Genomic DNA, 25,184 nt, shown 5'->3' on the forward strand with positions numbered 1-25,184 from the left:
TTAAACATAGTTCATTTTCATTTTTCTTTACATGGAGGTATTACTAAGACCTAAAACTGATGCTTTGAGAGAATAAATAATACAAAATCTTAAAGATATTTTCTGAAAATAAGCTATTAGCATTTATAAATGAATCCTCTTGAGACATTTCTTAAAGAGAAATATGCATTCCTCGCAAGCTCACTCTCTAAAACTGCAAGTTAGCCTTTTGCTTCTTTGTCATAATTCTGCACTAAATTTGTATATTAAATTAGATCAAAGGCTTTCAAGCTCAATTAGAACATTCTATGGGACAGTTCTTAAATTTTAAAAAGGCATAAATAAATAAAATGCCTTGGGCAGATTTAATTTTATTTGAGCCCTCACTTTCCAGCTTCACCATGACATAGTACAGAGATTAGAGAACTTCAAAGCTTTGAAGAAAATCTGATATTTACTTTCTTTCTCCTATGAGTAATTGTTGGTTAACCCCCAGCAGAAACATGATCATTTCTAATCCTAGAGGGGCTCCTTCCTGCCACCTAGCTTTTCTGGGCCCTTTCTACTTGCGGGTCAGGCAGGTGTGGTTGTTTTATAAACAGCCTATTGCCTCCACCCCCACAAGACACAGACGGATAAAGACGACAATCATAGTCCTGAAGGAAAGAAGCACTTCCCTTGGTGGGCACACACACAAAAATGACTGCTGAAGTAAAAATCCCAATTGTGCTGAATAACTGTCATTTCCTTGAAGAGCTGCTTTGAATGCAATCTCTGACACGAAGACCATGTACCTAAGACATTCCTTTACAGAAGAGTTACGGCTTTCCATTCTAAATGAGGTTTTGTTAGCTTTGGGTGCTAAAATTAAACATATCTGTAATATTAATAACATCAATCAGAAAAGACTACCATAAAGGTTTAAATAAGCACAGCAGTCTGTATAAAAACACCATGTATCATTTACTCTTTTTGCAATTCTCTACAACTGGTGTGGGAGCACAAACCAGGTGGGGATTTTGTAAAGAAGTCCAAGTGGGTGTTAAGGCACCAAAAGTAACATGGTACCAAACAACCAGAAACAAAAGTATGAAAAATAAATCTGAACTCTCAAAAGAGTATGAAACACCAAAAAACCCAAGTTTCAGAAGTAGCTCTGGAGTGGCTCTCCCAGTACAGCCTCCAGGTGCTGAACAGTCTTCTGGCACTGCTGCTCGACTTCCTCACATTCATCTACAAGAGAAAACATCACAGCGAACATGGCAGTCTTCCCGCCTCAGTTACCATTAGCCTAATTCTTTACATCTTCCATTCTCTGGCAATCATTCAATCAAGGGAGAGAAATGAAGCACATTAATGAAGCAGAAAGCATCAGGGAATACCTCCTCCGTATTCCTCTTTCCTTCCTTCCCTTCTACTTAGACTTGGAAGCTGAATAAGATAGACCCCCCCAGAATAGCAGTGCGCAAATGAAAATTCCAGACTCCCAGCAATGCCATTCTTGAGTAGCTCACACGGCTCCTCTCCCGGATGTAAGAAACAAAGGTGAATGTACTTTGTTTTAGATAGGGAGTGAATCGTTAATATGAAAGCATTTATCTATTTGCCTCCCTCATCCCTGCTTAATAATAAGATGTACTGTTATTTCCTGGGTCGAGTGGTGGCACAGTGCTTACTGTGCCACAGGTGCAGCACTACACGAACCTGGACTTAAACCCCAGTTCCACCTGTGACACTCACTGTGCTAGTTTATTAAATTACTTAGTCCTTTTAAAACCTCTAGTTTCTTCCTTTATAAAACAGGCATAAGGCATACTGTATGCCTTGTTGTGAGGATTAAATGCGATCATCTATGGAGAACACTAAACGCTGGTCATTATTAACAGGCAGCACGAGACATTTGATACAGTACCCTACATCTGGGACCAAAATTTCAATCATATAAATGTATGAGGTTAATGAAAAAAAATATTGTAGTCTTTTTGTACTATCACAAAAAAACAAAAGTAAAGACAGTGAAGACTATACTGTAAACAAAATCTCAAATGGTCAGGAGGCTGTCCCTTCCTAACCTGCTCCCTCCACCCACTCAGAGTAGGAACCTGGCCTCTAGGGTGGGGCAGAGGATGGAGCCCAGGGCTAATCACACTTATCCATTATCATGGGCACATTTTCACAGAACTTTACTGTAATTATTTCTCAATAGTTTGGGAATTACCTTCCATCAGCTCAGCTAAGAAAGGAATGGATTCTGGTAGCAAAACAATATAATTCTCCTTTAGTTTTTCAGCCAGTGCTAATACGGTAATCAAAGCAGCAAATCGAACCTGAAAGGGATAAAATGATAAAGAATGAAAAAAACAAGTATTGCTATATTTATTATCTTAAGATCTGCCTCACTTGAGACAAGTTCTAACTTTTTAAACTGTTGTTTCGCATGAGTTTGTTTCACTTTACGTCCATTCAACTTTCATCTTAGAAAACCAGTTTATTTACCAATTTGGGATTTGTTAATACTGTGGCAACCTTATAGATCAGTGTTTTTCCGACTGTGTTCCAGTATGACAGGGCTCTAATGTGAATGTCTTTTTATAACATTTTCCTTTAAAAAAACGAATTTAACTGCACTGGAGCTCACCGCTCGCCTGGCTGACAGAGATGATGCCGCCCTGGCGGTGTCCCAGGCCATCTCAGGCAGGACTCCCCACCCTCAGAATGCTGTGTGGTCACCACCATAGCTGTGAGGGGCCAAGGGACCAGCTCTGGTCACACACTATCTCAGCCCTGAATAAAAAACACACTGTGTCACAATGTCCTAGTTTTGGAACTTGGAAAAAAAAGTTGAGGTGCTTCCCACATGACTTGTCTATGACAAGGAATGCAAGTACTTGCTGCGTAGTGTTAGCCATTCACTTTGAAACAACAGCTGTACTAGTGCTTTCTGGTTTGGATAATTTAAAGAATATTTGGATACAGTAAGTGAGTTGTTTAAAGAACATTTGTAACTACCTATGTTCAATCAGTATTTTCTTGATATTGTACAATCAAAACATTAAAATAAAAATAAATTTAATGCTACAACTTTATAAGAACTTACAGTTTAAAATCTGGGGTTTCATTAAAATAGCCTCATTGTTCTCATTATTTCCTAATAAATAAATGTTATGAATTTCAACTAATAAATCTACTAATAAAATTCTGTTTTGGTCTGTTTTATCCACTGAGGTTCTAGTGTGATAATTAGTTGGAGAAATGGAGATTCATTGCTAGAACAGTTTGAAAACTTTGACACTCGGGTATGGAATTTTAACTTCCACTCATCCCCGCCCCCCATGTTAGTGGGTGTCAACCGCCACCACTTACCTTTCTTCCACAAAATCCTAAGCCTAATGTATACAATGGCGATGATACATTGCTCTAACTCAGAGGAACATTCTGTGGACAAACTGAAAGCATTTGTCTCTGGGAGCACAATGACGTTTAAATGGTGCTTAAAAAACACAGGAAATACTGCAAGTCTTTTCAAGATTTACAAGTATTTAGAAAGTATTTCAGTACTTGTCTCTAACACGCCATGGGGGTGGGGGGAAGACAACTATTTTTAAATAGCCTAAAGTAAAAGCCAAACATTTTTCAGGTTCAAACTTCTGCCTAACACAGCCCAACCTCTAGTCCTAGAAGACAAGCAGTGATATTTGTCCCTGCTAGTTTACCACGGTCCTACGTCCATAACCACTTCAGGGTTGTTTAGGTTATATGGGACAGCACAGTAACAGGGCTTGTCAACCACAGCTCCTAACCTTGGGTGAGGAGTCCCTCGTCTTTAGCAGAATCTGGTAGTTCAGTGGTTTCCACAGAGAGTCGTCTGCCATGGCCACTGAGAACTGTGCAATGCATGGTATCAGGTGCTTCGTCACCCGTTCCTGGAACTTCTCTTCTCCTCCGAGCCTGTTTTCCAGCTATTGAAAGACAAGGACTTGAGCAACAGGTTTCATTTCTGTTTGAAAAAATACCCAATGTGTAAATAATATTTTACTATCCTTCATAATATTAGTGTGCTCAAAAACCAGGTATTCTAATACTCTCTCTAGAGCAAATTTACCACCTTCTGGGACTCAAATAGAAAATCACATCGCCCTGAGCTTCATCTCTTTTCCTCCAGCAGAACACCTTAGAGAGTTTTTTTCAGAGGGCAGCCAAACTCTGAAACCACCTCAATAAACCCAGTTTTAAAAAAATGTAACCATTAGGGGGGGCTGGCCCCGTGGCCGAGTGGTTAAGTTCGCGTGCTCCGCTGCAGGCAGCCCAGTGTTTCGTTGGTTCGAATCCTGGGCGCAGACATGGCACTGCTCATCAGACCACGCTGAGGCGGCGTCCCACATGCCACAACTAGAAGAACCCACAACGAAGAATACACAACTATGTACCAGGGGGCTTTGGGGAGAAAAAGGAAATAATAAAATCTTTAAAAAAAAAAAAATGTAACCATTAGACCTTGTATCACACCTTTCACTCAAAAAATTCAAAAGTAAAACTCAGTAAACACCACTACGAAGATAAGTTATATCCATGAAAAATGAGAAACTGGTTCTGAAATTAAAATTTTGTAAAAAAGGAAAAACAAAACTTGGAGGAAAAAAAAAAAGCCCAGCAACTGTCATTTTGGTAGATATAAAACCCATAAAAATTTAACCAATAGCTTCCTCATCTTTTAACAAAAGATGGTTCTTCTTGGTTACCTGATCCACCAGGGGCATCATCAAGGCTTCTGCTCTCTCTTTACTTAGAAAATGCTGAGTGTCAAAAAGGAAGATTTTATATAAACAGTTCAAAATAAACTGTAATAGCAAACAGCACTTTTCAGGGTCATTTTCAGAGTCAAAAAATGCTTCATCTGTAGATAGAGGAGAATGAAAACAAAAACAAAAAAACTGAATTTCACAATTTGATCTCCAGTGTTTAAATTCAAGTCACTATTAAATCAGGAGGGTTTTCTAAAATGACCTAGGTCATAATCAGGATGAAGACAGAACACAAATAAAAGGGATGGTCTCTCGGATAAGCGATTCCTCCTTTTAGAGTTAAGATTCTCAGTTGTTAATATTGCTTAGTTTGGCAAGTTACCAGTTGTCAAGTGGGTTGATTAATAGTATTAAAGAACAAACCAATCTTAACTTCAATGTTTTAAAGTTACTTCCAATAACTTATAACAATGCCCATTTTACTTTACCCTGCCTTCCAAGTGAGTCAATCACAGCATGTTTTCCCTATGCTAAAACAAACACGTCAATGCTTAAGGCCTGACTATAAAATTCACCCTCCTCATGCTTATTATACTAACTGTACTTTGTGCAAGGTACATAGAGCAAGGAGATCAACAGAACCGGAGTCAGCTACCAACCTGTTTTGGAGATGTTCACCTGGTTCAAGGTGTCAGCAAAAGGCTTCACTAAATGGCCAGCAAACAGAGTAAAAAGCCCTTTCAGTTTCTCAGCAATGCAATCTGCCACGTTGTAAAATGTCAACAGTCTGTCCTTTGGGGCATCCTCTGTTTTAGCCCAATCAAACAGCTAAAAAGATAATGTAGTATTAGTTTCTTCTACACATCCTGTAACACATATATGAGTCCATAGGAGATGTGGAGGAAGAAAGCGTACCTTGAAGAACAGAGGTCTGAATGTGACTTCAGAAAGTTTCACAACCATGGCTACTAGACAGTCAATGATGCAATTTTCCGTTTTTCCAATTTCCTCCAGATCATTCTGGGAATAGAAGAGCTGATTTATTACAGTACTGACATCTAGCTCTAATAATTTTGGCAAGTACAACAGGTTACACAGCTGGTTTTTCTCTGGCTCTTAAATAGGTATAGATAAGTTCAGGATTTGGGGGACTGGAAATAAGCTTACCTCGGAGTGCTGTGCTCGGAAGTCCAGGGCCTCCAAGAAAAATACAGTCAGCTGAGACTGATGGGAGGCGAGCTCTTCCTTCTTCATGACCCCAATGTGCTCTTGCAAGATGCTCATAAATGGACCCATGTGATTCTACCAACAACACAGTAAAGAGATGTGCCAATTTTCAATATTCCTAGAGTTCACTAATGCATTTATAAATGAATTAAACAACCACACTCCTCTTCAACTGAAAATTTAAAAGTTTCAGTACCATATCTCCCTTCTCCAAAGTCAAATACCCAATGTGGTCTAACCTTCCAGTTCTTCTCAATTTGCTTGTACGTTTTGTTGATGGCTGGCAGTAACACTCGAGGTGAGAGCGTGGTAGCCAGTGTCTTCTTAAGAGATGTGAGACGGACGTGAGCCTGTGAGGCAGAGCCCATTTCACTAGTGATTTTCTCCAAATGAATCACCTATAGGAACATCAAAACAGTGATGAAGGCCATAATGGGCACTCATTGAGAGCGTCTACACACCTAAGGAAAGTCAGGATGATGATGTGAGAAATCAATCCAAATGCTAGTGATTGGGAAAAGCTCAGTGCATTTCAGCTTCACATGGAATCCCTTTTAAAGCCAACCCCCGAATGTCTGTAGATAAAAATGGGCAGACGCTCCCTTCCCAGGTGGGAATCAGGGATGGGGGTAGATGGTGGGAGGGGGAAGGACACAGAGCATCCAGACTGATGATTTTCTTAGAGGACATGAATCCAGGGACCTTGAGAAGAATCAAGTTCTATTTAAAAAAATCTAGAAAGCTCCTCAGATGCAGAGGTCTTTTTCTGTAAGAAGCCCTGGCTCTAGAGTAGGTGAACTGGTGGAGTCACTTGCATCATGGCAGTTTCGGCTCTTCACCTCATAAATGGCAGATGATCATAAGACAGAACAGAACAAGGGGTCCTTCTCAGGCATCTTCAACTAGAAGTGCCACCTGCCCATTGTCTGTCTGCAAATAACCGATGGCCTGCAACCTAGGAATTCTGCTTTGAAAGACATCTGAGGATTAAGAAACCTTTCACAGTAGAAACAAATAGGGCACACCAGTTTCTAGAAGAAGTAATAAGAGGCAACCCAACCCCAAAGATATCTCAGGGGGAAAAAAAGCAATAAAATACATTCTGCAAAATCAAAAAAAGAGCAGAGTCTCATGACAAAGTGATACCATATCACTGTCATGATTAAGCAGATAGGGACGGTGGAAATGGAAGAGAAAAACGAACATATACAGTAAAAACAAGCAAATCTTTTCAGAAATAAACTTCCTGCCAAACAAAAACTAAAAACTTAATAAATAAAACTATTAAATTTATAATCTTTCCCTTCCTGCTGCCACCTCACATACATGTCGTGGTCACTGTGACCCACCTGCGACAGCACGCCTTCTAGGTAGGGGCTGATGAAGTGCGGGAGAGTCTCAACAACCTTCTGCAGGGCTGCCAAGGCGCTGAGCAAATAGACCTCGGCCGAGACCAGCTCGCTGGTGTTCTTCATTGTCGTCAGCAATGATGGCATCAGACTGCACACAAAGAATGAGAGTTCTAGAGTAACTTTAAGCAGAAGCAGAGAATGGAGAATGGAGTAGAAGTTGTGAAAAAATCCAAACACCTGTGCTCATTACATCTCTGCGTGTGTCACAGCCTACAAAGTACCGTCTACACATTGTACATGACTAAGAGCAAGAAATCTCCCAGTGCCAACAGTACTGACAGAACAGTCATTTAAAAAAATAACATCTTTCAATTTAACACCTGCTAAGTGTCAGGCACTGTGCAAAAAGCCTTACACACACTGCCCCACGGGAATCCCACGAGGTAGGTGCTGTGTCGGTTTTATAGATGGCAAAACTCTAACAGGCCGAGTAGCCTGCCCAAGGCCCCACAGCCAACAGACGCCAGAGCCAAGGAGAGAGCCAGCAGCATCCAACTTCCGAACGCGGGCAGCACGAGGCAGCTTCTGCCCAACTGGACGGGGCCCCTCGAAAGGAGCAGCACCTATTGCTTCCTAACAGCAGCTGGTCAGAGGGGAGTGAAAACTGGAGGATAATAAACATCATAAAGGTAAACGAGAATGTTTTGTTTTTCAGTTTGAAGAAAACATCAATTCTTTAACAAATCTAATTTTAGGTAACTTTTACTTAGAGGCAAAAAAAGTCACTAAGGTATCATCTGTCAATCTGTACAGAAAGCCGGTGTGACGGCTCCTGTGGCAGGCCCCAGCCAGCATACCTGGGAAGCTGGGGGATGGCCAGTGCTTCCAGCGTGGAGGCCACCTCCGCTACACACAGCAGGGCACTTCCCAAGACATTCTTCTCCTCCTTCATTTCGGGAGCAATCAGCCTCACTGCAGCATTCAGCACTGGCACAAAAGGCTGCGGATTTTCTCTACCAAAGTTCTTGCACAAAAGCTTTAAGGTATACAACGCTGTCTGTCTGTTTATTGCTTGCTCTTCTACTGCCTTTTTTCTATGCTGCACAATGGCCAAAAGGACTGGAACCAGTTTTAGGAAATGGTAAACCTGAAGAGGACAGCCAAAATTCCCAAATAATTAAAGCTGCAGAAAAAAATGCTAGTCCCTATCTCCATTTTTATTGCTTGAAACTGCCTAATTGGAAATCAGACCAAGGTCCTAAGCCACATGATTATACACAAGCAATTGTTTCTCTATCTGCTTCATTTATTACTAAGTGAATGCATGTACCTGTGCCCAATTTTTGATTTATAGAAAGCACTCTACTAGTCTGGAGTAAAAGAGGACTAGAGTTATGCTAAAGCCAAGGCAACGTATGGTCTATATTAAGCAAGAATTCCCTTAGGCTGAAATTCCATTCTGAGAGCTCTTACAACATATATACACGCTCCCGTCAGAATTAATATCCCATTTTAAAATGCATACACACATCACAGCATTGCATTCAGATAATGATATACTTATTTAAACCCACTAGAGAAGCCTAAGGGAGTTCAATGCAACTCTTTGATAAAGCCTAGAACAGTAACTGGGGCTGCTACACAGTCTTCACTTACAATTTTCTTCTTCCAGGACGTATTCTGCTGTAGCTTGTTGTTCAAAAGATCCAAAGCTTTCCGGCGAACGGATGGCAGTGGGTTACCCAGCAGCCCTCTAATCACAGGAATGAACATTTCTGTGGGCAGCAAGGCATTGACCTATACGGCAGTTTTACATTTAACAACAACAACAAAAATAATAATAAAGGGAAGATCAATTCAGATTAACACAGACTTCTATTCATTGCATATCTTCTAGGGGTCAGGCATTTTGATACACATTTTCTTACTTAATTCTTACATTACCCTTTCAGGTAGGCATTACTAACCACATTTACTAAAAAAACAATAACAGCAACAACAACCTGATGCTAAGTGAATTGCTCAGTGCCACGGAGCTAAGTAATTTAGCTAGATTTTAAACAGAGATCCTAATGTCCAGGCCAGTGATATTTCTAATATACCACACACTCTACCTAATGGGTCTGTTTCTTTTATTCCACATAAATAAAGTGGAACATTATAAAGTATTACATGACCGAACATTTAAGCACATTAAATATTAAGGCACATGATCTCCTAATTGGTACAGAAACAACTGTTTTCCAGACAAATTTATTTCTAGTCATCAAGAGATTCTTTTCCAAGAAAAATCTGAGCTGCATTAAGGGAAGCTATTGCTAAGTGTATTGTATAAAGTAGAACTTTGTTAAATAATTCCACAATGACATAAAAACAGCAACCAACCAAACATAGCAGGTGGGGAGAAAGGAGAACCTACCTTATCTAGCATGTCATACGCTTTACTAAGGAGCGCTCGCCAAAACTTCACAGTTAGTTTGTCTACATTTTTCTCCATGGATTGTGCTACGGTGTTAATATAGCCAAGGACTGTTTCTAGCAACCTAAAACACAGGAGACGAATGTGAGAGTTTTGTGTACTATTTTTCCAGCTTTTTGATAAAAAGTTCGAAATTACTATCAAATAAAAATTTTAAAAAGAAAAGTAACATACCTCTGTTCAAGGCCTTTTAAAACCTGAGGACCACCACTTTCAACTACCTAATTTTTAAAGAAGGCGTCATTAGAACAATAGGGAAGCTGATAATAAAAAAATCATTTGAAGTGGGCTCGATGAAACTCATCTAAGACTACTGAACTCAAACTTCCAACAGTGTTTTCTGACAGCACAATTTAATCAGGTTCAGATCATCCCCATCATACAATAACTCTATTTCCCTTAATTAAATTATTCTGTTCATTTATTTTAGTTATATTCTATAGGTATTAGTAGTATCTTTAAAGTAGTACAAAGATTCAGGAAAATATGGCAAACAATCAACACCCGTTTACCTACTAATTTTATGAAACACTCATCTTTCGTTAGCTCTTATGTAATAGCTCGCTTTTAATCTCAAGATGTTAAACATATGGATACAGCTGTCGTCCCCTTTGCACTGCTCCCTGATCCCAGTCTCTCACTACCTCAGGCCCCACAAACATGAATGTACATATCAGTCAGCAACACGCTTTTTGGATAACATTAGATTTTTGAGATCTACCTGTGATGACTTATGTTGTTCTGGTTCATTCATTTTTAACTGCACACAGTATTATTACTCTGTATATACCACAACTTATTTATTCATTCACCTCTGTTGGCAGACATTTAACCTATGTAATCAAGGCTAAAAAAGAACGTTTTTATGTCTCAAGCATCTAGGCAAGTTTTCGTAGAGCGTATATACTGAGAAGAGTTACTAATCACAGGAGATGAGCATCTTCAACCTGACTGGAACCTGCCAACTGCTTTCTAAAATGATTGTACTGACTCACGCTACCCATCCCTGGGTAAGAAACGACTGTCTCCCCACAGCCTTGCCACTTTGTGGTATTAACAGCTTTTCAATTTTTGCCAGTTTGATGGATATCATAGTGGCATCTCATTTAACATGCATTTTCCTCATTAGGGAGGTTGTTTGGTCAAGCATTAAATGGCCATTTGTGATCCTCTTTAGTGAATTCATATTCTTTGCCAATTGTTCTAATGGAAACTGATGCTTTCTGATTTATAGAGTAATAATCTACTCTTAGTCTGCGGCTTTCTTTGCATTTTGTTTATGGTGGCTTTTGCTGAACTGAAGTTTTTAGGAAATTCTCCTCCATCCTCTGGTCACAATGATTTTCCCCTTGATTTTCTCCTCAAAGTTCTAAGTATTCCTTTTCAGACCAAAGGTTTTAACCTACCTAAAATTGCCTCTTGTTTACAGTGTGAGATCAGTCTTTGTTCCACACATGGAACACAAATTGTGCTAGCTCTAGTTCTTGGACAAGCCTTTCTCCCCACTGCTTTGTAATGTCACCTGCCACACGACGCATTTCTTACACGCACACGGGTGTGTGTCAGGGCTTATGTTCAGTCACATTGATCCATGTGATCACTCTGCACCACCACTGTCCTTGGATAGCCTGTTTGATACAGAGCAGCGTCTACAGTCATCCCCATCAAGCAAGCTTGCTAAACTAATTATTAGTTCTATGAGCTTCTTGATTCTCTTTTTTCTGATTCTTACACTTCCTTTTTTTTGCAGGGAGAGATTGGCCCTGAGCTAACATCTGTTGCCAATCTTCCTCGTTTTTTATTTTTTCTCTCCAAAGCCCCAGGATATGGTTGCATAGCATAGTTGTAAGTCCTTCTAGTTCTTCTGTGAGCCACCACCACAGCGCTGCAACTGACAGACGAGTGGTGTGGTTCTGCGACCAGGAAACGAACCCAGGCCACTGAAGTGGTGAGAGCACCAAACTTTAACCAGTAGGCCACCAGGGCTCTCACACTTCATTTCTTTTGCTCAATTGAAACAAGGGCCTCCTTGTTCCAGACTTTAACAGGCACACTGCTAATGTCTCATCGTGAAGTGTGATGTAAACTACAGATTTCTGACAGATATTTTATCAGGCCAAGGAAGTTTCCATCCATCTTGCATTGCTAAGAAGATTTTTTTCCTTAAATCATGAATAAATATGGAATTCATTGAATCATTTTCCTATAAATATTTCAATCATCATACGGTTTCCCCTCTTGATCTTTTCATGCATAATAAGAGATACATAACAGATATTCTAATGTTCAGCCAATATTATATTCCTGGTCAGGATCGTGGCCCTTCTTTCTCAATGCTTCTGTATTTCTTCATTTTGTTTCTGTATTTCCTCCTTTCTCTTTCATTGTTTAAAGTTAAAACACAAACTGAAAGGTGCACAAATCATATGTGTAGAGCTCACTATATTCAGGTAAAAAAAATAGCATATTGGGGCTGGCCTGGTGGCACAGTGGTTAAGTCTGCACATTCTGCTGCGGCGGCCCTGGGTTTGCCAGTTCAGATCCCGGGCGTGGACCTACGCACTGCTTGTCAAGCCATGCTGTGGCAGGCATCCCACATATAAAAGTAGACGAAGATGGGCATGGATGTTAGCTCAGGGCCAGTCTTCCTCAGCAAAAAGAGGAGGATTTGCAGCAGATGTTAGCTCAGGGCTAATCTTCCTCAAAAAAAAAAAAAAAAAAAGCGTATTATTAGTACCTCAGAATCCCTCCTCTACTTGACCTCCATTACTACTCTTTTCCTCCTTCTCAAAGATAAATACTATCCTTACTTATAAAACCACAGATTTATTTTGCCTATTTCTGAACTTTATACAACTGGAATCACGGATGCACCCTTTTGTGTCTGCCATCGTTCCTCCTATAATGTTTATGAGAATCATCAGACGGCTGTGTCTCACCAAGGTTCACCCGTGTCCATTTATGACAACAGACACTTCATCCACTCCAGTACTGACAGACACTTGGGTTGCTGCCACTTCTGGGCTACCATGAATCATGCTATTACTAACATTCTTGAAGATGTCTTTTGGTGCACATGTTCATACATTTCTGTTGGGTATATACCATTTGAAAATGGAATTACCAAGTCATAGGGTTTATATATGTACAAACTTAGTAGATCCCGCCAAACGGTTTTTCATGGTGAATTGTACTATTCTTTTTCTACTATCTTTAAAGGCATGTCTCATGTTTTGATAAGATTATTTACCAAGCTATTTTTACTAGTTTAAAACACAGTTCCTTTAGAAAAAGCAAAACCGTTTTATCATAAACACATTTAAAGAACACATCACCTTTCTGATAAAATTATTGGAAGCCAGGAGCTGAGACATGAAGGACACTGACAGAAATTTGAAATGCCGCAGTTGCTTGCTAGTGTGAGCGTCTACATTAAAAACCTGTAGCATCTGTTCCTGTGATTCACTCTTATTGGACACTGTTTTGGGAATGGTTTCTGAAAAAGAGCAATACAACAAGTGACTGCACTCAACTTCACTTGACTCTTTAGTGTAGATACAGATATAAGGAGAATGGTAAATGGGATACAATTCTGAGAGAGAAATTTGTTCATCTATTATACCCAGTTTTTCCTCTTCTAAATTAGTGAAAGATGTGAGTGTACTTATCAACAAAGTACCCAACGGCCCTGAGAAGACAGTGTATGACAAAAACAAACAAAAGCAGGGCAACTGAGATAAGCAAATGGAAGACAAAAATACTACAAGAGGAGTCTTTAAATGTTGGCTCCATACCCAACTTCTGAAGCCTCAGAGGCATTTACTTGGTGGCCCACAATAGACTGAAGCGGGGTCAATTCTAGCCTTCAATGTTTAATTCTAAAAGTTTGAAAATGTATATCCTAAAACTTTTATCTTGTATTCAAGTGTATCTACCATGAAAGGGGTAAGGGGTGCAGTGTTGGGAGGCTATGGTGGGCCACTTAAAAATTACTGTCCAAGAGTGACTCAAAACAAAGACTTCTTCCTGAAGCATGTCACCATGTACATCTCCCCAGGCACCTTCCAGTCTGTCCCTGCCTAACCTGAGCCGACTGCAGGATGAGTCAGATGACTGCCTGGCCAAGCAGGGAAGACGGGGCAAACGGTCAGCCACCCAGATAACAGTCCCCGCGGAGTCCTCAGAACCTCCTTTCTAATGCACCTTCCTGTTCTGCTTCGAAGGGCAGAGAACTAAGAACGCTCAACACATCTACCCTTTCTTAAGGTAATCACATTGGTGCCGCAATTAGTGGAATTTTCAAGACCATATATATATGGTAAAATTTGAATATTTAGTTACCACTGCTGTGGTATCTATTTTTTTCCTTCTTGCAAACGTCTTCACAGATACTTTAATGGGAAACTAAGAGATAGCTAATAAGGTCCTGCTAACTGTCATTGTACCATAATTCATTCTTGACACTTGTAACACTCCACAGCCAACACATCAGCGTAAAGGTACAGAGGGATAAAAGCCAGTGTGTGAGGAAAGACAAGGAGAAACCCGACTTACTATTTTCCATAAAGATTTGAGAACATATACAACCACATACTCAAATTAAACATTATTAACTTCCTTAAAATCCTTCCAAAGATGTACTATGGGTTCTAAGGACAACCTGCATTGTCTTCTGCTTCTCCCGAGCCTTCAGATTAAACAATGATTCACACCTGACTCCTGCTTACCTTCTTTTTCCTCAGGCAGCTTTATTAAGTACTGGAGGATAGTCATCAAGCTTTGTATCTGGTGCTGGACACTAAATTCACAACAGACTGAAATCCAAAATTCAGTGTCTGCCTCTAAAATAGCATCCTGTTCAGAGAAGAGAAATAGGTAACAAAACTGTACCTATTAAATTTATGTTTTAATAAGTACAAGTAAGGGAAATGTTTTAAAAATATTTCTTAGCACACAAAGTCACTATATATTGTTCCTTACAGTCACATGCATCACCAGAGGAATGAGGTACTGAGCTCCTTACAGGAAGAAGCCAATTTATGAGAATTATGAGGGCCTCATTCCAGGATAATCTGCATTACGATTTCTGGCAGAACTGAACGTACGACTTTATTCAGAGTAGGTGTAGGTCCAGTCCTAGAGCCCATGTCTAAGAAGTCATTTAAAAACAGCCCTGGACCTGTAAGTTTTACCCTCATCTATGCGAACAGGGCTCTTCAAAACAGTCACCTGTGTTGTGATTTCAATGATACTGACAATCTTCCCTTTCCCCACGAAAGGCCCTTAGAACCACTTTCAAGAGACAGTTTCATTACTTTACAGCAGTACGCTGTTGGGCTTAAAAGAACCACGCAGCATGGCACTGGTATCAGACCTGTTTCTTAGAAAAGTCAAATCACCCTCAGGAGATATTTTGTTGCTACTGAGGATATTCAGATGGCCACAGGCTCTGAGAGCAGTTTTAAAGAATGCCAAAAACATCTTTAAAAGTAGTTCTGAGCAAGCACTGTTAAGTAATGCACAGTAAGCATTCACCAGCACCATGTTTAAACTGGAAAATGTCACAAAATCTGTGTGAGACATCACCGTTTTCCTTATCATCCCACCCTATATTCTCACCTTTTCTCCATAGGCAGCCACCAGCACTGTTTTAGTGACATACTGTTCAAAAAGCAAGACGAGGAGAACCCAGAGGAATCTTTCTGCACCTAGTGTATCAACTAGCTGAACAAGGATGGGCAGGCGCCTGTGCTCTGGAACGTGTGGCAGTGCATCCACAAACACATTAATGATTTTGACCACGATTTCTTCCACATTTCTTGTGACTTCTACAGAGTCTCCACCATCAGACTACAGAAGAGCAAGCAGGGAGAGTGAGTAGGAGCAACAACCTTCACCAAACAAGCTTTAAGTGGAAACGAAAAGGCCTTCACGTGTGCCCAAAAAACTTATCAAAATAACTTTAATAATCAAAGACCAGTCAGGAAATACGCAATGAGTAGAGCTATGTCCCAGGCACTACTTGGCCCTGAGGGGAATACAAGGCATAGGATGTGAGCTCTGCCTCAAAGGTGATTTATCATCCATATGAAACAAGAAACACACCTGAAAAGACAACAGGAGGCACTACATGGCAGATCCCAATATGCGCCGTCTGGGAAGCTGCAAAAATCAAGCAGGATTCTGTGCCTTGAGAAGAATGGGTACAATCTAGAGAAGCAGAGCACAGAAAGGCCAACAACTCCCTATTGCTTCCACAATAAATTCAAACCATTTTACGCTGGTATTGGTGCTCCAAACATGCTTGTTGAGTGGAAGAACGAATAAATACTTGAGTGTACCACTAAACAACGCCTTCCACTCCTTCTACTTGTCTCAACTCTTGGCTCTTCACCAAACTGATCTAGATGACATTCTTCACACACACTGTGCACATTCCTAGACTAGGCCTTTTCACATGCTATTGATGGCTCTGCCATCTCACTGAGCATATCCTAGCCTTCTTTCACACCAGTTCAAATTTTATTTCTTATGTAACTTTGTGGTCTCCTTGGCCCATATGGACTTTCGCCTATTCTGAACTCTTCAGCATATTTATCTATTCTTTTGGCATATGTCATATTAATGCATATAATTATTTTTTTATATATACGTGTCCTGTACCGGCTAATTTGTTAGACACAGAGAACACCAATCTAATAGCAAGATTCAAAGGAGAAGGGGCCGAGTATGGGTAAACAGAAAACTCAAGAAGACGACCAAGCTCTTTCATCTTCAAGGCTGCTTTTTAGTTTCAATTGTTGATTCCTATGGCAAAGACTACGTCTCACTCATCTCTTTGACTACTTAGCGCTTAGAAAATGCTTAAAAAATGTTTGTTGAAGTGCATATTAACAAATTTGCCACCATCGCTCCAGAATGTCCTGTCTTCATCGACCTGCATAAGGGTATTAACGAACTCATGCAACGTCCTGAAATACACAGTCAATGTAAATCCATTTGTGAGAGTAATGTTAAGGCGCTTTTATAGTTACACCCTTGCAGCACAGCAGAACCAGCTATGCATGTTTACTCATATTTTTGGAAAAGACATTATTTCCAAGATTACTTCTCAGCTTCACCATTCTAAAATTTAACAGGCATGAATACTTGACATTTCAGAAAGGCTTTTAATGTCATTGATTTACTACTACTTGAATTTCATACTACATAAGATTTTTCAACTTAAAAATAATAGTAATGTCAGTATAAAGACAGCTTACCTGAATAAGTGCTGGAATAACCATTTTCACTGTCTTGTTAATAACTTGAAAACTGTAAGTATCATCTAAACGCATGACATTGGCTCCCATAAATGTAAAAATAGACATAATGTTGTGTAGAACTTTATCCTGAAAGAATACACATCTTTCAACATCTTCTATTTTAAACACATCAAATATCAATGACTCATTATAACTCAACAACAATAAGAGAAATAATTTAAAAATGGGCAAAGGAGGGGCTGGTCCCAGGGCCTAGTGGTTAAGTTTGGTGTGCTTTGCTTCAGTGGCTGGGGTTCACAGGTGAGGATCCTGGGCATGGACCTACACCACTCGTCAGCCAAACTGTGGGGGCAACCTATATATGAAGTGGAGGAGTGGAGGAAGACTGCACAGATGTTAGCTCAGGGTTAATCTTCCTCAGCAAACAAAAAATGGCCACAGGATTTGCAAAGACATTTCTCCAAAGATAAACAAACGGTCAATAAGCACATGAAAAGATGCTCAGCATCACTAGTAATTGGGAAATGCAAAATCCAAATCACAAGATACCACTTCACACCCACTAGGATGACTATAATAAAAAAGACAGACAGTAATAAGCCTCAGGGAGGATGTGGAGAAATTAGAACCCTCATTTACTGCTGGTGTACAGTGTAACTGATTTGAAAAGTATTCTGGCAGTTTCTCAGAAAGTTAAAAATAAAGTTAGCATCTAAGCCAGCAATCCACTCCTAGGTATACTCCAAAGAGACCTGTAAACATGTTTACACAAAACCTTGCATACAAATGTCCATAACAGTATAATTTTATCATAACAGCCAAAAAGTAGAAATAACTTAAATGCCCATCAACCGGTAAAAAGATATACAAAATGTGCCATATAAATACAATGGAATACTATTCAGCCATAAAAAGAAATACTGAGTCAAGTGTCAACACAGATGAACCTTGAAAACATTATGCTAAGCGAAAAAAGTCAGACACAAAAGACCACATATCATATGATTCCATTTATAAGACATTTCCAGAATAAGTAATTCCATCAAGACAGAAAGTAGATTAGTGGTTGCCAGGGGCAGGGCTGGTGGCGGCAGAGGGAATTGGGAGTGAATGCTAATGGGTATAGGTTTTTTTTTGCGGTGATGAAAATGTTCTGGAAGTAGATAAATGGTAATGGTTACACAACTTTGTCAATATACTAAAACCACTGAGTCCATACTACAAATGGGTTAATTTTATGGCAAACTATATTTCAATAAAAACAAAGGAAAAAATATCAATGATTAACTGTGTCTGGATCATCAACCCCTTTGAGAGCCACTGACTATTCCAAGGAAAAAAAAATTCTATACACATAAATCTTGCACATGATTTTAGTAGATTAAAAGACCCCCTAAAGCTCATGGAGAAACCACAGATTAAGAACCTGTGGCCTGCATCCCCAATATAAAAATAGCTTCAATCTCTTCAAAAATCTTTAAATGATGTAGTTCTATTAGGGACAATGGATTTGCAGAGATTTCTTTAACTGAGGTAGTTTGTAATCAAATTAATTTCCTTAAGTCACAGGTTGAAAGCTGTCTGAGGGTTATCTGAGGATTCATGGGACAGTAATTTTTTCCAAATAGCACTAATACTACCACTTATTAGAAAGTAACATTGTGTCAGGCACTGTGCTAAATGCTAACCGTCAATTATCCAATCCTATCCTCACAATAATCCTATGAAGAAGGTTACTTTATTCTCTATTTTACAAAAAGGGAAACCGAAGCTCAGCAAGATCAACCAGCTCACACTGTCTCAGCTATTCAAGAGGCAGGGCTGTAAGATCCCAAACTGAGTTCAAACCAGCAAGCATCTACGCATTTTCATGGAAGAAATTATCTGAAGTATCTGCTAGAACCTTAAATCATTAACACTTACAGGAAATATCCCAGCAACAGTACCCAAAAGTAAAAGGGCATGGTGATGGGTCTGAGGCATCTCTGAAACGCGGATGCACTGAACTATCAATTCCACATTGAACTTCTCCTCATCAAGAACATCTACAGTGGTGAGAAATAAAAAATCTCTTAAGTGGGAGGTACATTCACACTCAAAGTAAATAATTTTTCCACCTTTTCCTTCCAATGAAGTACATACCTTTTGGTATTTTGCCACCATCTGGAGAGAGTTTTTGGCAGATGTTGAGCAAACAACTAAGAATTAATTGTTTGGTGTATTCCATGTTTCCCTGCTCCGGTAGCAAAGGTTCTAAACACCTTTGGGACCCCCAGAAGAGAAATGATGGAAAATGAAACAGTTGTACAGTTTCAGGGATACATTAATGACCATTGTTCAGAACACATATTAAATAAGGAATAAACTAAAATAACATTAAACATAAAGTCCAGAAACCAAGACGTAAGATTTCTCTCACTTTTTCTCATACAGGCAGCTGCTTATGTCAAATTACCTCTCTTCTCTATTGTACTTTCCATCAACCTATTTGGAATCTTCTCAGAGGACAAGCCTGAGAATTACTTTGCTTTCCAGATGAAAGCACAAATCCACAATTCAATGTCATACACTATAGCTATCTAATAATATATACCTACAAAATACAGTGGGTGTCACACTGCACCTTCAAATACCAGTAATGATGCCCCAGGGACACAGTATTGAAAGTTAGGAAAGGAAGGAGGCTGTAAGGTGAGTCATCATTTATACACGATACAGGATGAAGCTCAGGTTTGGCACTGGCAATGGGTACCTGAAACCATTCCTTAAATCTTCAACTATAGTACTCAATTTGCTTTATTTTACAGACTAGTTAAGCAAGAAGAGAATATCTTGAAAACACAATGTTAAATAAAATAAGATGGGTAAGAAGTAGAATCCTATTCCCTCACAGATGAAGGGCAAGTGTCATTACCTTGATAGCAGGTTAAAAAGAGTCGGTATCAATATCTGAGGATTTTTGAGTTTCTTTTTGTGCTGCAGTAATTCTAGGATGAGGGTTACTCTTTGCCAGTAAGAATCTCCAACTTCCTGAACAGATTCTAGATCTTGTGATTTTCTGGGAAACAGATAAGACAAAAAGTTGGAAAAGCAAACACAATGCCAAGCAACAATTATCATACCTGATTATACCAAAATGATGGGTATCAAAAAATCACAACAGTTTCAAAACATTCAAAGCCTCAGGAACAACAGCACATTCTCACTGCATTCATAGCTCTTACTTCTGCTGCATTTTTTGCCTTCTTGTTTGCTGAATTGTGCCTAAGGACTTAGTCTTATCCGGTGGCTCCAGTTCTATTCTGACTTGTTCGGCATTGACAGAAATCTGAAATATGAAGGAAGAATGGTTGATGATAGAATTCCATGGGATAAACTTAGAGCAGTAAACATTAAGAAAGACAATGAAAACGTTTATGTCCACTTTTATGTCTCTCGACAACTCTAGGGCCCAGCCCAATCCCAAAGGCAAACACCACTGACAATTTCTTATGTATTCTTTTGGAAATTTTCCATATACTAATAGCTCTATAAAGATCAAAAAAAGAACGCAAACAGGAGCATATTAAAAATTGCTCTGTACCTTAATTTGTTCCACCTAATGTATCTTAGAAACCTAAATAAATATGTTAAAATTCTAAGAACTGCTGAGTCTGGATACTAGGACTTCACCATACTACTATTTATTTTGTGAATGTGTTTTCTCCTAAAAAACACAACAAAACAAAACAGAATAACCAGGTGGTTATTCTGATGTAGAGCTAGGTTTTAATACACATATAAAGCCCTGAGCAGATTCTCAATCCCATTAAATGTCATTAAACAACTATCTAAATTAAGTAATCTGTTACCAAGGTGAACACCAAGCCATCACTCATTCCTATTCCTTGCATAAAACTGGTAGATCCTACGTAATACAAGTAAGATCCAAACTAACACACACCCTACCTGATTAAAACTATAATACTTCATACAATAAAAATAATGGTGAAGACTTCTAATTCTGATTTTCTACTTCTCTATGACCACCTTTTCCACGATTCTTGATAATGGCAACAGCCGACTGTCTAAAAGCAGTGTCAAATGGAGGATACTTAAACATGGGGTTACTCGGAAGAGAACAGACATTAATAAACAAATTACAGAAAGTTTGCAACTTACCCCTTTAAAAACACTGCTAATAGTCTGAGCACAACGTGAATTTTTACAGTTCACCAATAAATCAAACAACATACGCAAAAGCATCTGCTGAACTTGTTCATCTGATATAGATGCAAAAAATGGCTTTGTAATCTAGAGGTAGAAAAAAGGCAATTGAGCTCAATGAACAAACTTGAATTCCACAAAATGACCCTATATCATTCTCTCTTACAATGTAAAATTGTTCCCAATTTTATCAGTTAAAATGCAATTCTTTTTAATGATCCAAATACATCGTGTAGTTTTGTAAAATGGGTCAAATATATCATATTCCTTTAAAACATGTCTAGTCCACTTTATCTTCTTCAAGTCAAACATTTCAAATTTCTAAAAGCTTGAACATGCTTTAGTTTCTGAAAGAAGTCACTGACCTTTTCGAGGGCTGTAATCTGAATGGTTAGCATTCCTGTGTACAGTTCCTTTGTTGTATGCATAGCTTTTATAAACATATCTAGACTCTTTGGGTCCTTATGTAAAAGGGAAGCTGAATATTCATTATATTTTCCCAGAATGAGATGCAAAACAATGGCCTCATCTTTCAGGACAGCTGTGGGCTCCTTCTGAATCTTTTCTAATAGTTGTTCACCCATAGGCAATAGCTGAGAAAGCACCATCTAAAATTTGGAACATTTATTATTAAATAGTTATCTATACTGATAATAGTTTTGCTTGCTTTACAAAGACATCCAAAGATATCATATTGGAAGACTGGGAGCTCAGCCTAGAGAAAAAACCCCAAAATGATGACCTTCTGGACACAGGGATGACTATTAATCCAACTAAGGCACTCGGTCCCCTCTGCTGCTCAGGCTGTAAAGGCCAAACGCTCTAAACCCTTCAGAGATCAGAGGAGAAATAATCTGAGTGTCCCAAGACTTTCTGAAAATAGGAAATACAAACTAAAGTTTTAGACTATAAAAATAAATTTCAGCTTTTTTAAAACACTGCACACTTCCCCAATGTTTCCATCTTGGTATAATTAATATTAATTCAAATTACGTATGTGAAGCCTTTAATAACAAATCAGGAGCCAGCAAGACATGGTTTGCAGACCAAATCCAGAGGACCATCTGCTTTTGTAAACTTTGTTTACCAAAACACAGCCATGCTCATTCGTTTACATACTGTCTGCATCTGCTTTTGCAATATGATGGCAGAGCTGAGTAGCTGCAACAGAGACTGTATGGCACATAGAGCCTAAAATAAGTACTATTTGGTCCTTTACAGAACAAGACTCTCAACTCCTAGTTTAAACTATACCAGGCACAACACAGAGCTGATAAATGCCATCTGTTGGCTCACACCAAGAAAATAAAATCAAATGGTTTTCACTTCACTTTATCCTTCTTTTAGTTCTTTAAGTTGCAGTCAGTCCAAAACTGGTGAAGGACAGAAGCATTTCTGGAACACTAGGATGAGGAACTCTTTCACTGCTCATCAGCACATATCATCATATAAACAAGGGGTTCATAACCTCTTTCTTTTGTATCATAGGCTTCCTCGATAACATACTGAAAGGTATAGATTTTCCCCCTAGAAAAATGTACAACTACATACATTTTAAAAATGAGCAAATGATTTGGGAATGTTCAGACTCTTATGTCCAAATATATTACCTCGGGGAGAATTTTTACCTAAAGAATAGACGTAAACGAACAGTTCTTTCAATAGTGCACTTCAGTGTATTTCCCCACATGACTTTTAAATTCACTTAAAACCAAGTCAGTGATTAGACAGGGATAATAACACACAATTTTCAAATAGAAAGAAACTCACTCTCTCTTTTTCTCCACCCCAACTCTTTCCCCTTCCAAATCAATAAGAAGATTTTCACTTCTAAGTGCATATATGTAACTCTTGCAAATGTCCTCCTTAGAATAATCTTTAGTAACATCATATGGAATGTATAATCCACTCAAATTGCGTATACCTCACTGTTGACTTCCTGAAGTACTTTCATCAGATCTTTTGCAATATAAGATGGGCAACTATATACACAATAAAGTAGGTTTTTCAAAGTTTCAGACAACTTCTGATGAGATTTCAGTTTCTTTTCTCTCTGTAGTTCCTCAAACAAAGTAGCCAAATCCTAGGATACGAAAAAGAAAATTGGATAAAAAAAGGATTAAGGAACTACAAAGGGTGCATGTACTAATTATGGAAGATTCTTTCCCCAATGATGAGACATGGCTCAAAATTTTTCATCTCACCTTGAAACCTTAATAGGAAGGTTATCAATTAGTTAGCTTACCATCTCAGTTAGCTTACCATCAAAAGACAAACATTGCTCTGTTAGCCGATGAAAGGATAGCAGAATGGAAATATGACAGCTATCTTTTTAAAATGCAGCAAGAAAGATCTGCAGACATTGACATCAGTTTCTAAATTCAATGATTTAGTAGATCAAACTCTCTGCAAAGCAAAATGTCAAGAAAGGGGCAAACTGTTCATGTGCACACACAGGCACGTGCACACTCAAACCTTCTTTGCTAATGAGTTTACCTGAACAACGTAGGTGGCATCTGAGGTGATCTCCTCTGCTTTGGGAACCAAATGATCTATTACCAGATGAAACTGGGATGCCACTCCACTGAGGGCCTGCAGACAGTGAACGGCAGCCCTACGGACTTCTTTTACTGGGCTTCCCAAATTAATGAGTAGAGATGTCACCACTAAAACCAAAGGGAAAAAAATTTAAGGAACAATTTAAAAAATTTAACCAGTACAAAATTTAAATAGTACCAAAGGGTATAAGACGAAAAGTTTTCCTACCAAATCAAGCTCCCTCTCCAAAGACTATTCACTGTGTAATTGTTTACAAGTCTAGAAAAATTAGACATACACTAGTGCATTCTTCTGAAAATATGCAAATGAGAGCATAGTACATATACCCTATTCTGCACCAACTGCTATCACATCTCAATGTATTTGGAAGTATTTTCCATATAAGTACACACACATCTAAATGAAATTATCCTTTCAAAATCATACAGCTCTCTGTTGTATTTCGCATATTTTTAAAACCAGTACCTTACTGGTGAAAGTTTAGGTTGTTTCTAGTCTTTTGGCTTTAAAACCGCTGCAACAAACTCACGTGTATATACATCCTTGCAAAGTATGCAGAGTACCCATTTGTGCATCATGCTTTGTGAGTGTTTTGTCCTGAATTGACGTTTGAAAAGGACATTCTTTTACCAACAGAGGACAGTCACACAACACAAAAGACATCTGAGAGACCCATGCAGCCATATACCTGAAGGAAGAGGTGCTGGACCCCTGGGAGGAAGTAGAAGGAGGTAAAGGGATCTCCTCTCCCTGCCTGGCAGCAACCAAGGGCATGGGACCATGCAGCTTGAGAAAAGGCGGTGGAGGCAACTCTCCGTGGGAACACCTTCACTCTCCAAGTTCCCTCACAGCCCGTGGGAAGGCCCCACACAGAGGTGGCTAAGCTATAGTAGGGGTTTCATCAATTCAGCACCCCAGGAGAGCAGATAGCAGGGGCAGAGCGAGAATGCCCCTGGAAGTGGGCACGAAGAAAGCACACCTCCCCTCTACCCCTGCCTGGCAGTCCAGCTCAGCCCATCAGCCAGAGTACCTGCACATATGTTAGAAAAGCAGCAGCTATGAACAAGCGAGCTGGAAATGGCAGAGAGGCCCTGTCAGCATACATTCTAAGGATAGGCACAGACACCAGGGATTGCTGCAGGCTGAGAATACACAGCTCATGACCCACCCTCAGCAGCAGCAGGTGGAATGTGTGACCAGATACTACCACTATATGAAGGCACAAATCCACGCCATCAAACAGTATGGAGATATATATTAATACTCGAGACCAGAAGGAAAATGACAAGCACCCAGAAATCAATCCTGAAGGCACATTTACAATCTAAATGACAGATAATCGAAAACAGCTATCATAAAAAAACTCAGCAAGTTA

General features: G+C 39.2%; 1 protein-coding gene across 1 annotated transcript in view; it reads right to left on the reverse strand.

The window, feature by feature from the left end:
* Window positions 1-832: 832 nt before the first annotated feature.
* Window positions 833-25,184, reverse strand: part of HEATR1 (HEAT repeat containing 1) — a 51,885-nt gene continuing 27,533 nt past the window's right edge. Inside the window, exons 21-45 of the mRNA XM_046653743.1 lie at window positions 23,747-23,916; window positions 23,175-23,333; window positions 21,616-21,858; window positions 21,206-21,337; window positions 20,269-20,372; window positions 19,959-20,102; window positions 19,187-19,305; window positions 18,968-19,089; window positions 17,042-17,170; window positions 15,399-15,629; window positions 14,507-14,633; window positions 13,115-13,275; window positions 9,954-10,000; window positions 9,720-9,843; window positions 8,957-9,097; window positions 8,158-8,447; window positions 7,298-7,448; window positions 6,188-6,346; window positions 5,889-6,023; window positions 5,637-5,741; window positions 5,381-5,549; window positions 4,719-4,873; window positions 3,780-3,938; window positions 2,198-2,306; window positions 833-1,212 (exon numbers count right to left, since the gene is read on the reverse strand). Coding sequence (XP_046509699.1) covers window positions 1,124-1,212; window positions 2,198-2,306; window positions 3,780-3,938; window positions 4,719-4,873; window positions 5,381-5,549; window positions 5,637-5,741; window positions 5,889-6,023; window positions 6,188-6,346; window positions 7,298-7,448; window positions 8,158-8,447; window positions 8,957-9,097; window positions 9,720-9,843; window positions 9,954-10,000; window positions 13,115-13,275; window positions 14,507-14,633; window positions 15,399-15,629; window positions 17,042-17,170; window positions 18,968-19,089; window positions 19,187-19,305; window positions 19,959-20,102; window positions 20,269-20,372; window positions 21,206-21,337; window positions 21,616-21,858; window positions 23,175-23,333; window positions 23,747-23,916 — 3,674 coding nt within the window. The 3' untranslated portion in view covers window positions 833-1,123. The remainder of the gene's footprint in view (window positions 1,213-2,197; window positions 2,307-3,779; window positions 3,939-4,718; window positions 4,874-5,380; window positions 5,550-5,636; window positions 5,742-5,888; window positions 6,024-6,187; window positions 6,347-7,297; window positions 7,449-8,157; window positions 8,448-8,956; window positions 9,098-9,719; window positions 9,844-9,953; window positions 10,001-13,114; window positions 13,276-14,506; window positions 14,634-15,398; window positions 15,630-17,041; window positions 17,171-18,967; window positions 19,090-19,186; window positions 19,306-19,958; window positions 20,103-20,268; window positions 20,373-21,205; window positions 21,338-21,615; window positions 21,859-23,174; window positions 23,334-23,746; window positions 23,917-25,184) is intronic.

The sequence above is a fragment of the Equus quagga genome, chromosome 2 (genome assembly GCF_021613505.1).
Source record: "Equus quagga isolate Etosha38 chromosome 2, UCLA_HA_Equagga_1.0, whole genome shotgun sequence".
NCBI classification, from domain to species: domain Eukaryota; kingdom Metazoa; phylum Chordata; class Mammalia; order Perissodactyla; family Equidae; genus Equus; species Equus quagga.